Genomic DNA, 17,366 nt, shown 5'->3' with positions numbered 1-17,366 from the left:
TGGCTGAACTTTAAATCCTGACTTATTAAGATGCCCAGATCAGTAACTTTTTCTGCCTGACTAATGACTGAACCTTGCAAATAATAACTTGTACACTTATTTCCATGCCCTAAATGTAGAACTTGACATTTCCCAACATTAACAGCCATACCCCACTTATCAGCCCACTCCGTAGTATGATCTAGAACCTCTTGCAGCTGATTTGCTTGTTCCTCATTTTCTACACTCCCCATAACTTTGACATCATCAGCAAAACAATTCATGTTCCCAGAAATATTTTTATAAATATCGTTCATAAAAACAATGAACAAAACAGTCCCAAATGATCCTTGAGGAACAACGCTTAAAACCTCACTCCAATTAGAATAATTTCCCCTTACAACTACCCTTTGTTTTCCTCCGGTCAGCTAGTTTTTTACTCAAATGAAAGTTTTCCCTCCTATTCCTATATCAGCTAATTTGCTAAGTAGAGCAACATGTAGTACCTTATTGAAAGCTTTTTGAAAATCAATGTAAACAACATCTACAGGCTTCTTATTGTCCAAAGCCATGGTAACTTTGCCATAGAAATGTAATAAATTAGTTGCACAAGATTTACCTTTCCTGAAACCGTACTGAAAACAAGTCAATAGATTATTAGTCTCTAAAAAATTTACTATCTTAATTTTTATCAATGTTTAAAAAATTTTGCAAGCCACCGAAGTTAGACTCTCAGGTCTATAGTTTCCCGCACTCCCTTTAGACCCTTTCTTGAAGAGCGGTGTAATGTTAGCCAGCTTCCAATCCTCTGGCACTGTCCCGAGTTATAAGACGCATTGAAAATATTTACAATTACATCTGCTAATTCCTCTGCACATTCAACTAAAATTTTTGGATAAATATTATCTGGTCCCGGAGCCTCAGTCTCTTTAATTTTTTTCAAATGAAGTAAAATGCCTTCCCTGGAAAAAACAAAGTCCTCAAGCTGTACTATAGCTTGTGTCTTGCTGATGTCAACTGTTGAGATACAGTTATCGTTAAAAACACTCGAAAAAAGTTCTTAAGAACATTAGCAATATCTTCCTGAATTAAAATTCCGTGCTCATCAACCAGTGGCCCAATATGACTATTTCGAACTTTCCCCGAATCAGCTCAAACTCTCTTTTCTGAGTCCGTACCAAATACTTAAATTAATGCCTCGCCTTACAATATTGGAGCCTATCTGCACTGTGACCAGTTTCTTTAAACCTATGAAAAGCAGCTTGCTTGTAATTTAGAGTGTCTTTAGTTTCCCTGGAGAACCACATCGGCCAAATTTTTGTGTTGACACCCTTTCTCCTAAAGGGAACATGGTCCCCAACCATTTGCTAGATTTTCCTTAAACTCTGCCCACTGAAGATTCACATCGCTATTGTCCAATCTGGAAGAAAAAACTGCTTTCAAATTCTGCCTAAGTGTCACAAAATCAGCATTTCTGAAATTGGCCACAAACCTGAAATTCACTACCATGTGCATATCAAATTGAATCCCAAACCTAATACTGTTGTAGTCACTATCTCCAATCCCCTACACATAACCCCTGAACAGAACCTTCCATGTTGCAGAAAACTAGATCCAAAATCACGTCCTGTCGAGTACCCCGAGTTACAATTTGATCTAAGAAATAATCACCAATTACTTTCAAAAATTCCTCTTCTCTGCTATTACTATGGCAAAAATTATTCCAATCAATTCCTGGAAAATTAAAATCTCCCATTATGACTAGCCCCTTGCTTGAAATGTCACTAATAATACTAATCATCTGTTCATCTTGTCCCTGACTTAAGTTGGGTGGCCTATAAATGTTCCCTAAACGTAGTTTTTTGCCCTTATTGCTCATCAACTCCAGCCAAATCATATCAATATCATTAGGTTTATCATTATTTACCAATTCATTGCAAGTTAAAGTGTCTCTGACGTAAAATATAACCCCACCACTTCTTTTACCTACTCTATCTTGCCTAAACATATACCCAGCAATTGATAATAAATCATCATCATTTTCGGAAGCCCATGTCTCGGTAACTCCAATACTATCCAACCTCTTGTCTATTATTATGCTTTTCAATTCTTCCATCTTGTTCCTAATACTACGAGCATTTGTATAAAAAACCTTAAGTAAGTCCATCTTACTTTCGTTTAATGCTGCACGATTATTTGAATCCCAACTGTTAAAATCTTTTCTCTTATTAGCCACCCTATTTCCGTTTCTACTAAAATCCCAATAGTTAGTACCCTTTCGAATTCTGCTCCTTAAACCATGCCCCTCATTCCAACTTAGTTTTTTGATTCTGAATCCTGTAAAACCAAACCACTAACCATTTTGACTCCTGTAGAGCTTGCCTAGAGCTCGCTGTCGAGTTCCCTCTAGATGCAAATAACAAAATGAAGAAAATTTGGAATATTCAGTCAAAAAAAAAAAAAAAAAAAAAAAAAAAAAAGAAGAAGATGCACTTGAAACTAATTGGATTTTTACTGGAGCAATTTACAAGACTAGAATATTTTTTTTTTTGCATTTTATCAAGAAAAAGCACTTTATGCTGCTGGTCAAGTGGTAAACAATTTTTTTGAAGTGGATTTAAAGGCCTGAACAGTAAAAATAAGGGGGGGGGGTCATTTACTTTAAGGGACCAATGCAAAATGTCTCGCCAATTTATCATCACTAAGTGAATTGATCATGTTCTTTAAAAATAATTAAAATTTCAACCTTCTTGTCACCTCCTTTTGATTTTCTTGGAACAAGATTTTGTTGAGCAGTGGAAAATAATCTTTCGACTGCAGCAATGCTTGTCAGAGAACATTTGTGAATCAAAAATGTTCCTTAGATAATTGGGAATTGGTGAAGCATTGAAAGGATGTGTATCAAAAATATGCATCAATTTCATCTAGAATTAAAATTCAGTGCTGTGTAACTTCAGGTGAACAATCTCTTGCAGCTGACAGTTAATATTCCTTAGATGTTAATCCTGGAGGACATTTTCTTAGCTACGCACAAGATGCAAAAGTTACTAGTGTTGATGTTTATTAACTGACTGTTGTAGATCTGTACAAGTGAAATTTCATTATTATTTTTAAAATATATTTTATGAATAATATTTTATTTATAATGACTGATAAGAAGGAGGGAGGAGTAAAAGATAAAAAATACAGGCAATTCCGTTAATAGTTAACCGTACATAAAAATTGGGTCCGTTTTTCATAAAGAAATTTCTGGACTTAGTTTTATAATCAGCTGGTTGCTATAGGCATCTAGTAATATTATAAATACCTCTTATATATTATGGCACATATTTGACAAAAATGCAAAACATGCATCCATAGTTCATGTATAAATACTGACTACCTATTAAAAAAAATTGAGTCATATTTTTTTTTACACTAACTACTTAGCCAATCTAGAAAAATATTTTAACAGACTGCCTTGATTAATGCTACCACTGATAAAGTTAAATGAATCCATGTATTAACATATTACCTAATTATAATGATGTTATTCATATGTGACAAAATTATTCATTAAAGCAATTTTTTAAAAAAGTTAATGTTACTTACATTTGCATGCAGAGCCATCTGTCTCACAAATACTGGTAAGCTTTCATCTGATACAATGTATGATTCAGAATGTCCAAATGTTTCCATTAATTCTTGATTTAAAAAAATAATTAAAATATGATTATTATGATTTTTAAAAATTACGAAATTTTAACTGGAAAAAAAAGTTCAAGAATCTTAAGTCTTATTAAAACAAAGATCCGTAACTGTTACCAATTTAAAACCAGTGTAACTATTATGGGGGGGAAAAAAAAAAAACATAGATCAGACTTTTTTCAACAACATAGTTGAAATTTTCAGCGAGTTAAAGGCTATGAAACATTGAAAGTATTCATATTTGAAATGGCGCCAAAATCTGCAATTAGCATTTTCAAAAACAATCGTTTGAGATAAAATTGGTCAAATCTACCAAAAACTAGTCCACCACGCTAACTTTTAAATGATATCACAGTAAATCATATTGGGGTTCAAGTTTGGAAAAACCAAGCCCTTTCGTTGAAACATTAAAATTGTCCATTTTCATAATAGGAGACGATAAACAGTTTGTTTAATCCCACAGTAAATTTCTGGCCCCATTTTGTTTTTCAATCAAAAAAATTATTTGAAAAAATTTCGATACATAATAGGGGGTAAAAAATTAAACAAAATAGCCAAATTCTTCAATTTCTGCATTAGCAATTATTCACATTGTTTAAATTTAAAACAAATATTTAATAGCAAAATATTTTGCTTTAAAATAAATATTAAGCCATAAAATAAGAACCTGGGTTCCACACAGCCCCACCTTTGTGGGGGCCATGGTTTATGGGTTACTTACCACATTTATTTTACAATACAACACAATATAAATGAGACGACCGGCAACTGGCTTTGTTCCTAGCTAGGCTGGTCCTTGTCAGTTTATAAGTCCCCAGTGAAGATCAATAGCTATCTCTTAAAGCTATCCACCGCCATACTCATTACTACCTTTTCCGGTAAGCTGTTCCAAGTGCCCACGACACTACTAAAGAAGTAATTTTTCCTAATTTGCAGGTTACCCTAAGATTTGAATAGCTTAAAACTTTTAAAAATACTATATTCACACTTCTATAAAAGCTATGTAATCAATTAAGATATGTAATAATAATTAAAATATTATGACAACATAAAATATTGGATCAAAACACAGCACAGGGGTGAATGTGTTCGGGTAATTTACCAGATTTCCTGTATTTTTATCTTAGAAGATATCGAAACTATGTTTTGTTCGTTTTACTTTTGCCTCTATACAAGTAAAACTTTTTCCTTTGCTCTAAACTTTTGGCCATTATTTCAATAATTATTAATAATAGTCATTCTATAGACTTGATAAATGCCATTCTAAAATTATTTCACTTTAATAAATCCTTTAAGTTCCGATTTTTATAGTTTTGAAAGTCGACATGAAAATTGTTTCTTACTGTGTGAGGCAAGTAAGATTATAAATTAAAAATTTTCTACTGAAATTCTGTAATCTTTATGGGAGGCAAAATGCTACAGAGTTAAAATTTGAACTGTTGTTTTGATTTTATTTTTACTTCAATTATATTGATAGTTATTAATGAATCAAAGAACTTTAAAATTCAATTATAAAGTCCTTTTACTTAAATTCTTTCATATGCCGATCTTATACTTTTAAAGCCTTCACTTTGAAAAACTCGATCTCTTTGCATCTGCTATACAGAAATCAAATTTTTTGCATGTTTAATGTTTACTATGCCTGGTTAAGAGGCTAACAGATAAAGCTCTTTTTTACTTTTATTAAATCACTATATTGAGAAGTTTCAAACAAAAATCCATGCTCTTTAACCCTTCAAGCGACCGTGACGTAAAATTCCTTCACCCAGCAATGTATTGAAGAGCGGCCGTGTCGAAAAATTTGGCCTTGAATATTCTGCTTCGAGAACGGCTGTGGCGTAAAATTCTATGGAAGAATATTCATGGAGAAAATTTTTCAACACGGCCGCTCTTCAATACATCGCTGGGTGAAAGAATTTTACGTCACGGCCGCTTGAAGGGTTAACAGTGTCAAAATTCAAGAAGTTAAAACCTGAATAGCTGGCTGAATTTCATTTTTGTTTTAGTTATTTTAATAATACATGCTTAACGCCTCTAGTTAGCATTTCACTTCTGTATTAATAAAACGGAAATTCTTTGAATCAGTTCATATTGTATTGATTAGGAAATTTATGTGTTGCATCTAGTTAAATTCTTTTTAACATTTTTCAGTCACAAGTGCAATTTTCATTCCTTTAAAAATATTTGTAAGGGCAAACAAAAACTCTTCTGTTTGACTTTTAGGACTTTTTGCTTTTATCTTTGTTTATTTATTTATTTTTAAATATAAATTTGTACAATGCCATCCCAAGAGTAATTTTAAAACTCATAAACAGTTTTGATTAAATATATATACCAGGGGTTCTCAAACTGGGTGCCACGGACCCTGGGTGGCACCCAAGGGCCGTAGGAAGAGGCAAGAGGTGCCGTAAAGTATTCATGGTATCAATATATTTGCAGGTGGATGTGCCAAATGCCATATGGACCAATAAAGTCATACAGACCAAAAACTCGCGAGATCGTGACTTCATTGTCATCGGAAAGCCTAACAGATGATAAAGCATTATCAACAAGCAGTTTTTATCAGGAAACTCTAAAGTTGTCAGAAAAGAGTGATATCAAAACTACCTGATCTTATTTCACATTAAGTTTTGTTTCTATACAGTTCACTGTAGTTTAATAGTATAAAAAAAGTTGTTTATTCTTCTTGAAGCCAACTTTATGTAGTCGACAAATTCAAAAAGGAAAATCTCTTGGCGTACCCTCATTCTTTCCTGTGATTTGATAACCTTGAAAAGTAGGTTGTTGCCCAATAAGACTATGTTTCGCCTTATTAGTACTCCAGTGTCCTTATAGTATGGCACTAGAACATTGGGTGGAGGATATTATCATCTGCTGCATATGCTGCACAAAGTGCACAAGCTGTGCGCAGGAGTTTTAAAAAAAGAAACACGAAGAATAACGAATTATCAATTGCCCCGAATGTGACGATTGTCCTTTCTCTTTTCCATAGAAGTAACCATGAAAGTTTAAACATGGAATTTTCGGTAATGTTTTTGAGGTTATTGAATGTGATTTAATAAGTTTTACAATGATTCTAAAGAATTTTTCAATTCTTTTTTGTCCTTGTTTCATAGGTTTTTTTTTTTTTTTGCTTTTAACACTGCGTGAAGTAATACTTGCCCAGAGTTGGCCTTCTTTCAGAGCGCCCATATGGGGAGGAGGACTCAAGCCCTTCCCCCTTTGAAATTAGAACTTCCTTGCTTTTAGTACTTGTTTCTTTGCAAAAATATAAAAACATTTCTTCTCCAGCAATTAATGAATAAGTCATTAAAATGTCAAATTTTAATAACTAGGGTCTGGTGGGGGAAAGTGGTCAATGGGGTAAAGTGGTCATACAGCAAATAAATGACTATAGCTTGGAAATAAATGTTCGAATGAATGTAAGAATTTTATTTTAGGTTCGGGGAGTTAAAAACTACATATTGAATACAAAATTTCAAAACTGGTAAAATTTTATTTGGTAAAAAAAATATTTTTTGTAAATATGAAAATTTTAAAAATCTAAACACCTCTTTTAACTTCTTTTGGAAATTTTGTTTGTAAGAATTACGAACAGATTGACGGCACAGGAAGCTTCCAACATGTCTTAAGATCGCTTACTCATTAGCAGTTAGCTGAATATATTTTAGATAATATTTTACAACAATTTCAGTAAAATGGGGTAAAGTGGTTATAATATTAGGCTTAACGAATAATGTTCTTCTAATGTCACTTAATAGTTAAGTATAAGGCAGATATAAATTAAATATTAATTTCACTTAATATGTATTGTTTTTACAGTAAATGAGGTTAAATGTACGAGTATATGCATACGCATATACTCGTAAATTCACATAATGCACCAATAAATACGTATATGGGTATCTGCGATATGGGCATTTTTTATCTATGCAGATATACATTAGACTATACACGTATATACTTGCTTTTACTCGTATGTATACGAACACTTATATAGTCAGGTAGACACGTATATACACGTACGTACTTGAGTAGACACTTACATACAAGCATATGATATACAAGTATACAGGGTGAGTTTAAACTCTTGGGAAAATGTTTAAAAGGTGTTAGAGGGGAGGATAAGAAGCAAGAATCATAAGGAACATATGGTCACAAACACAATGCTGACGTACTACATGCACGCAAAGCCAAACAGGTCACAAATTTGTTACACTAAAACAATTTTACACAACATTTTAGGTCGTAAGAAAGATTTAAAGCGATTGAAGAGATTTGCGGCCTGCAGCTGTAATACATGCGTCGCAATCACAAAGCACTCTATGTTTTAATAACGAGACTTTTGAAAAACTTTCATCCATCGCTGCGCTTTTGTTGCGATGCGTGTATTAGAACTACTACGGGCCGTAACTTTTAACAAATGCTCTAAATATTTCTTAAAAACTAAAATTTTGAGTAAAATCATCTTTGTGTAAAAAATTTGTGACCTGTTTTGCATCCATCAGTTTCTGGCTTTGTGTGCATGTAGCGCGTCAGCGACCATAGGCTCCTTATTATTCTTTGCTTTTTATCCTCCCCTCTCACACCCCTTACATTTCTGCTCAAGAGCTTGGATTCACTCTGTGGGCATACATGTATATAAGCGTATATACTCGTGTATACATATATGTACCGGTGTATACACGTAAATTACGTATATACGTCTTTTCAGGTATATAATTGTGTTTACACGTACACATACGTATACTCGTAAACGTGAGTGGACACGTACAAACACGCACTGGATGCATCCACGAATTAACTCGTGTATACCCGTATATACATTTATGTATGTACCCACATGTACACTTGTACATTATATGTGTATATACGTCTACTATACTTGTATGTACTCAGGTATGCACGTGTATACTCGAGATACAAGTGCATACATGCATATGACGTTCTTTTATGCGCGTATATACACGTGACATGTATATAAACATGACACATATATACTCGTGTAGATACGTCAACACTCCTTTAGGTAATCACGTATACATGCTTATATACTCATGTATACACATATATACTTGAGTAGGCATGTGCATCCATGTATCTGATGTATACATGTATGTACTCATATATGAACGTGTTTACTCATGTTTTCACGACACGTATATACTCGTGTATACACACATATATTAGTTCATATACTTTTAACCATAAAAATAACAAATATACAAATTTTAGGGTTATTTAATATAGTTCTGCATTTATTTTTAACTATGACCACTTTACCCCATGCTATGACTACTTTCCCCCACCTCATGGGGTAAAGTGGTCATAAATACAAAGAGAAAAGAAAGTGTTAAAAAATTAACTAAATTCAATATTTTTTTTCTAAACTTCAATGTACTGTGTTCTTTAATAATGCAATGTAAAATAACAACTATAAAAGTTGAAGTGTTTAAATAATTTGTTGTATTTATTATCCACCAAAGTTGAAAACCTACAATTTTATGACCACTTTACCCCACCAGACCCTATAATCTGTACTGAAATTGGTCTCTATGGGGAAAATATACTGCTAAACCATGGGGAAAATATCTGAGTCCCCTCTTAAAATTTTGCATATGGGCGCCTTTGTTTCAGACCCATCTTCCTAATAAAACCAGATCACCTTTTTTTTGTTAAAACTGATGAAAAACATAATTGAAGCATAAATTTTTTGCGTCCATTTATTTTTCCTTTTTTTAATGAGTCACCTGGTAAATATGCAAAAGCTGGAGCCAATCACAAATGAGCGAAATATTAGGTTACGAACATTAGGGTGGCCTTATTTGATGCACTAATTTTTAAGAATAGAGATAGGCTAGGGGTGAAGTGAGAAAATTATAATTCTTCAAAGAGTGCTGCGAGTAGAAAAAGTTTGAGTATTTTGACTAAGGAAACTATTTGAACATAAGAAATGTGTTCTGTTTGTTCAAAAGTAATTAAAGTATAGATCGTCGCCACAGAGCAGTAGTAAGATATCTTAGTGTTATTTCGAGGATTACATATCTTACTGTTGCTCTGAGCCAACAATATGTATAAAATTAGGTAAATATTTATTTATTAGAGATCTTGGTTGAAAAATGTTCCTGCCTCCATTTGTTTTTTTTTTTTTTTTTTTTTTTTTTGCGAATGAGTCTTGAAAAAAGACCAATCTTTTCCCTAAAAGTACTTAATTCCCAAGAAACATTGTATCTGGAGAATTCAACAGCAAACAATGTTTTGTTTCTAGTAGTTGTATGGCCCTACTGAACACCAGGTGCAATATGCTATTGGGAAACTGCCTTCCAACATAACTTTATAAGTTATTATTGTAATCATTTCAAAAATGTTCCATTGTTTTCCATTCTATAAGATGGTGACTTCACAAGCATGGGCAGTTCTTACAGTTTCTATTTACTAAGACTTTCACTATGTGAAGTACTTGTGGTTCCAATTAGCTTGGTTGGTTACTCAAGATTTTACAGTACAACGAAATTGTGAGGTAAACTATTATTTGCAAAACAGAGATAATCTAGATTATTACAATGCTATCAACAGCTACTTACCATTTGTTTTGAGTTGAACAGATATAATATTGCAATTATAATCTTCAGGGCAAATGGTAACACAAGCATTTGTAACTTGGCCCTGTAAATATAGTAAAATGAAATTAAGCATATGAAAGAAAAAACTGGTCTAATTAGACTGAGTATGTGTTTTTAGTTAGATTTTGAAGTATCTTTATAAAATTATGCATGTTAAAACTTTTCAAAGAATTTTCAACCCATGTCCAGGTTTTACATTTATGCGCTATAGTGGGTTTTTTTACGCAAATTCAGGTTTAAGGAACCCAACTTCCACGAAAATTCTGGTCCAGGGCACCCAGAAAACCCCTAAAATAAGAACCAGAAAAAAAAAATTGGGAAAAATGCTGAAGATTTATTTAGTAATTGCTTTTAAGCGTCAATGAACAGGAGAAACAACAGAAAGGAATTAAAATGACCCTATCTCTTTATCAGCTATTCAAACACACACCTATTGTTGACCAGTCAATGGAGTTTTAGTGTAAGACCAAGGGTCCCATATAGGATAGGGGGGCAAGTGGAGTCTCAAGCCTGTCCCCCCCCCCCTTTAGAAATTAAAATTTTTTCTTGCTTTTAGTACTTTTTTCCTTGCAAAAATGTAAAAACATTTCTTCTCCAGCCATTAATGAACAATTTATTAAAAATGTCAAACTTTAATTACTCTTATTAGTTAATACTCTAATCTGTACTGAAATCGGTTTCTATCGGGAAAAAATCCTGCTAAACTATGGGGAAAATATGTGAGCCCCCTCCCCCTTTAAATTCTGCATATGGGCGCCCATGGATACGACTGGAGTTTACAATGACCTCCTGGGCAGAGCTTAGGGAGCAAGATATTGCATGTACATAAATAGCAAGCTCTCCCTCAACTTTTATCTTGGGGAAATTCCTGAAAACAGTCCTGTATTTTCAACTAGAAAAAAATGCAGGAAAACTAAGGTTAAGAGGGAGTGCTTTCTCATTGTTACTGACCAAATAGTTTCTCACATAACTAAGTCTTGCAAGTGTATTATTTGAAAATAATTTCACAATGATAATCACAAAAAGTAAGGACAAAATTAAACAATTTAGTTTATATCATAACTTTTTAAAATCACTATGTGGATAGTTTTTCTCCCAAGTATGAATATTTTTATATTATTCATTTATACGGTAAGATTTTCTGTTTAAAATTTAAGGGACTCATTTTTTCGACCAGAAAACTCAAATCTGTTTCATTAACTCGTTCGGGACGAACTACGCATCTTTGCGTCAGCGCTAGGTGGTTCTTCAGAGACGAATAACACATCCGTGCGTTACGGTAAGTAGTACGCAGCCGGCCTAACGACGCTATTCTGCGTTTTGGATTTGGACCGAATTGTTTATTATTAGATGGCGCTACTTATCTCCATGTTCCGCTCAAATGATTGCTCTCCTGCATTAGTATTCCTCTGTCTGACGTCAGAATGGGGTCTGTCAAGTGTCTGTGATTTATTGGATTTCGTGAAAGAAAATATAAACATGTGCTCGCAAGTGAAGACGGAATTGTATAATCATTTTGAAGTGGCTCTTTCTAGTTTCGGTTGCATTTATAATGGGATTGGAGGGGAGATATTCTAGGAGATTACTTTTATGTTCATTTGGTAGCCATGGTGAACACGTTATCTTTCTGAGGAGGAAATATCTTAATTTATGACTGATCCATCTATGGAACTTTTGGGTCACATTGAAACGACTATAAATTATTTTTGTTGAAGTTTTTCATACAGTAGTTACTTTCGAAAATCATACGCTGAAAAAGAAGGCAAAGAACTTAGACGGAGATGCCTAATTTGCTCAAAAGCAGAATAAAAGACGTAACACTATGTATGAGTGTAAAAAGCTCAATGCGCATTTATCTGTGCTTTGAAAATTTTAATGCGGCTTTAAAATATTGTTACAATATTCTTCAAGTATTTAAAATATTAAGCACAAATATTTTGCCTGTTTTGTAGAAAATGTATTGTTTAATTTTGGTACTTTTAGTTATTGTAAAAAACAATATATTTTGCATTTTTATTGTTAAATATCAATTATTTTCATCCAATGTTTTGTTATGATTGAAATTTTGATATATTTTATCATATATTAAAAAATGGTTTAATTTCTGCTTAAAGTATACATTTTATCCATTATTATGTATGCGTACTTTCCGAAATTGCGTATTAGGCTTAGAGGGAGAAATTGCCCCGACCTGTGCGCACAGTCCGCGTGTAACAGCTGTCGTCCTGAGGAAGCGCTACTTGGGGGGGGGGGTTCGGATTGCCATCCCGAACAGGTTAATGAGTCCCTGGGACCCATTTTACCGATAGCTGAGTGCAATCAGTTTGTCCATATACAGTTTACTCCTGAATATAAGTGGAATAGGGTGGCACGGTAATCGGCTGATAAGCGAATATGGGGATAATCTAAATTAGGTAAAAATGATGCTAGTGTATGCAATAGCCTAAAATGTCCCATAACACTCATATATATTTAAACTGTAGCTAACACGATAACTGTATGTAAAGAATACATGCAAAAGCTGTTAGACCACTAACTATTTTCACAGCTCCATCCTAATTTAATTTACATTTGTTATATAGCCAAAGAAGGGCAACACTATTTTACTCTTTATTTAAATTTTATGTAAATTACCTTTTTATATATATGTTGAAATAAAATAGAGGTCGTCTCTTGACTCAGAAAATTGGTTCATGTCTATTACTTATTAGACGTAAGATCCACGGAAAAATACTGCGCATAGCTTTTAAAGCTAACAAAATGGCAGCAGAGTGTTGTTTAAACCTAAAATGTTTGAGTTTGGAAATAGCGCAGTGAGAAATAACTTCTATCCATTACTGGGTAACAATGGCGCACGCTGAGGAAAGTGGCGTATTTAAGTTTCAGAAGCTAAACAGAGACAACTATAAAAGTTGGAAGTTCAATGTTAAGATGTTATTAACGAACTATGATGTGTTTAGCGTAGTAGACGGTATGGAGACTCTGGCAGAAGGTGCTGATGAAAAAGAAACGAAATCTTGGAAAAGACGCGATTCTAAAGCAATGTCAACAATTTGCCTGCTTGTGGACGAAGAACTGAAAAATTTGGTCATAGACTCGACTAGTGCAAAAGAAGCATGGGACTCGTTATGCAAAGTGTTTGAACCTACAACTCGAGCTAGAATTGCCGCTTTGCGTTCGGAATTCACGAAACTAAATTTAAAAGAAGACGAAAATATTTCTGTTTTTATCGGCCGCATTTTTCGAGCTGCAAAAGACTTGGAATCTGCCGGAAGAAAAGTGGAAGATGACGAAATAGCATATCAGATGCTGTGTAATTTACCTCCGAAGTATGACAATGTTGTAATTCAACTGTATCAACTGAGTGATGAAAGTTTTACCTCTGAAAATGTGCAAAAAGCCTTAATATCTGAATTTGATAGACTTCAGCATAGGGAGAATCCAAAAGAAACTTCAACATTCCTGCAAACTGCATTTGTTTTCGATAGACACAAAAAAAATGTGTGTTTCGCTTGCGGAGAAGAAGGGCACTACTCTAGGAACTGTCCGAAAAAGAAAAATAATTCTAACTACAACAACTGGAAGCGTGAACAACGTAAAGGTCAACAAGATATGGTTACGGAAAATCGCGGAAAACTAAAGAAAGTCCAAAATTCCAATTTCCGAAAGAAGGACGGAGATGCAAGTTCTTTTCTCGCCGGAGCAATGACAGCAAATACAAAAACTGTTGAATTCGCGGTAGATTCTGCCGCAACAGAACATTTCTGTGCTGATTTAGAACTATTTCAAGACTTTAAAAAGCTGTAATTGCGGAAGGAACAACGAAAATTTGTGGTTCGGGTGACATTTCTTTGGAGATTATACAAAAGTCAGGTAATAAAACTCTTTTACTGAAAAATGTAATGTACACTCCAAATATGTCGCGAAACTTGATTTCTGGTAGATTAATTGACAAAGCTGGTTTTTCATTAAAAATTAAAAACAGTAAAGCTGTAATAAGAAAACCGAACGGTCAATTTTTCGTAGAAGCACCTTTGGTAAACAATTTTTACATTTTAAAAGCAAATTCAAGTGTAAAAACTTCTGAAATTTGTATTACTGAGAAAAACTCAATTATGTTAATGCATAAGAGATATGGGCATCAAAATGCTCAAGCTTTAAAGAGCTTCAGTAAATCTGAAAATGTTTACGGTTTAGAAAACTTAAGTGGTAAGATTGAAATTTGTGACACTTGTCAAAGTCCACTAGAGCTAGTTTTAAAAGCATAAATAAAATTACTACTAATAGTGTTTTGGAACTACTTCATTTAGATTTATTTGGCCCAACTGCGGTAAAATCTTTAGCAGGTTCGCGTTATTTTTTAAGTATTGTAGATGATTATTCTCGATATGCCAATATTTATTTCCTTAAGCATAAAAATGAAGCGTTTAAATATTTTAAAATATTTCAAGCAGAAGCGGAAAGACAGTTTGACAAAAGGATTAAGTGCATTAGAACTGATAATGGGCTTGAGTTTTGTGCTAAATATTTTGAAGATCATTTAAAGTCGGAAGGTATTAAAATTGAACGTACTAATATTTATTCCGCAGAAATGAACGGGACAGCGGAACGTCTGAACAGACCAATTATTGAAGGTGTTAGAGCAGTGTTAAGTGAAACTAATTTACCAAAATCATTGTGGGCTGAATTAGCTCATACGCAAAACTATTTGAAAAATAGGTTTCCGCATAAAAGTTTAGGAAATGTAGCACCACTAAACATTTGGGGCAATAAAAAGTTCTCGGTAAGACACTTGAAAACTATAGGAAGTACCGCGTATTACTATGTTCCAAAAGAACGACGAAGTAAATTCGAACCAAATGCTGGAATCGGTATATTGGTAGGTTATGCAGTAAAAACATATGGATATAGGATATGTGAACCAGGTACGTGAAATGTATTTGAAACTAAGCATGTAAAATTTGACGAAAGTAAACATAGATATGAAACTGAATCTAAGCGAAAAGAAACTGTTATTACAGCGTCAATTTTAAATTCAGAAAGTGATTTCTCGGATGAGGAAACTCAAATTTCCTTGGATATTCCAGATAAAGGTGAAACTAGTGGGATAAAAAGAATAAACTGGGAAAGGAAAGTAAAAACTAGAAATAGGGGTAAATCTGAAGGTCGAAAAGACATTTATTACTATCCTGAGCCTAAAATTAGACTTAGAAGTCTAAAAGAAGTCGAAAATTATTGCAAAAATAATGACATTCCCTTTAATTCCAAAGATTTTGATTTTTCAAAGAAAGATTTAAATGAAGAAATTCTTAGTAGTGATAATGCTGAACATTCGAGTGATAGCGAGGTTGAAATTCATTGTGCAGAAGTTAAAATTCCTTTAACATTTGAAGAATCTCAAAACTGTTCAGAAAGAAATGAATGGCTCAAAGCTATGATTAAAGAGATAAATATGTTAAAATCTCGCAGTGTTTACGAGTTGGTTCCGAGAAAGGAAGCCACAAAAGTTTTGGGTTGTAAATGGGTGTACAATTTAAAAACAGATACTAATAAATCAATTAGGATATATCGTTCAAGGTTGGTTGCACTCGGTTTTAGGCAAACAGAAGGAATAAATTTTTTTGATACTTTTTCGCCAGTAATTAGCTTTACATTAGTTAGATTTTTCTTTACAATTCTGGTCGCCTTAAAAAGTTGGAGACATGCTCATCTGGACATTAAATGTGCGTATCTGTACGGAAATTGAACAGAAACCATATATTTGGAACAACCAAAAGGTTTTGTAACGAGGGGTAAAGAAAATCATGTTATGAAACTTAAAAAGGCGTTGTATGGCCTACATCAATCAGGGCGCGAGTGGTTTCATGAATTAAATAGAGTATTTTCGGAATTACATTTCGAAAAGCTGTCGAGTTGTAATTGTGTTTTTCATTTAAATTGGAAAGTTATAATTTTGTTGTATGTCGATGATTTAGCGGTATTTGCTTTAAATGACGATTTATTGAATCGTGAAATTGATTTAATAAAATAAAAGTTTGATATAAAAAAATTTAGGGGCAATTTCAAAATTCTTAGGGGTTGAATTCGAATGTATGGATGATGGTCATTTACCGATTCATCAGAAATCTTACATTGAAAAGTTAGATTCTGTTTTCAATCAGTTTCGAAAGGAAAATGTAAAAGTTCCGTTAAACCCTGGTGTAATTGTACAAAAATGTGCAGAGGGGGAAGAAATTCAAAATGTGCCTTATAGATCTTTAGTTGGTAGTCTTTTGTTTTTAGCCACGAGAACTAGGCCTGATATTATGTTTCATGTATCTTTACTATCTAATTATTGTAATTCTCCTTCCAAAATTCACTGGAAAATGTTGTGTCAAGTTTTAAATTATGTTATAAATACTAAAGAGTGTTGCTTGGACTTATCTAAAGCTAGTAATTCTAATGTTGAAGCATACGTAGATGCAAGTTGGTCTTCAGATCGAGATGATCGAAAATCAGTAAGTGGGTTTTTAGTTACGTTAGACGGAGTTCCAATATCTTGGTTATCGTCAAAACAAGCCACAGTTGCTCTTTCCAGCATGGAATCTGAATTTATTGCTATTTCAGATGTAGTAAAAGAAATAATCTGGCTTTCACGAATCTTAAAAGATTGTAGAAATTTAGGAGTTATTTTTCAAAAGCCGACAGTTTATTGCGATAGCAAAAGTGCTATTTATTTTTCTAAGAATTTTGTGGAAAATAAAAGAACTAAACATATAGACATTAAATATTTTTTCGTTAAAGAAAATTTAAAAGATGGGAAATTTGAGTTAATTCATGTTAATGGAAAGAACAATTTAGCTGATTGCTTGACAAAATGTTTAACTGTGCAACAGTTAATGGACTTCTGTAAAAGAGTGTTTTGTTTTGGTGTTTAAAAATTATCATTTTCTTGTATGGATCTGTGAAAATGAGGGGGATATGTTAGACCACTAACTATTTTCACAGCTCCATCCTAATTTAATTTACATTTGTTATATAGCCAAAGAGTGGCAACACTATTTTACTCTTTATTTAAATTTTATGTAAGTTACCTTT

General features: G+C 33.2%; 1 protein-coding gene across 1 annotated transcript in view; it reads right to left on the bottom strand.

Annotated features, from left to right (window-relative positions):
• Positions 1–17,366, bottom strand: part of LOC129221656 (tuberin-like) — a 165,904-nt gene that overhangs the window by 20,359 nt on the left and 128,179 nt on the right. The window contains exons 39-40 of the mRNA XM_054856184.1: positions 10,251–10,332; positions 3,571–3,662 (exon numbers count right to left, since the gene is read on the bottom strand). Coding sequence (XP_054712159.1) covers positions 3,571–3,662; positions 10,251–10,332 — 174 coding nt within the window. The remainder of the gene's footprint in view (positions 1–3,570; positions 3,663–10,250; positions 10,333–17,366) is intronic.

This window comes from Uloborus diversus, chromosome 1, assembly GCF_026930045.1.
Source record: "Uloborus diversus isolate 005 chromosome 1, Udiv.v.3.1, whole genome shotgun sequence".
In the NCBI taxonomy this organism is placed as follows: Eukaryota; Metazoa; Arthropoda; class Arachnida; order Araneae; family Uloboridae; genus Uloborus; species Uloborus diversus.
The sequence above is the reverse complement of the archived record's forward strand: the minus strand, read 5'-3'. Positions and strand labels throughout refer to the sequence as shown.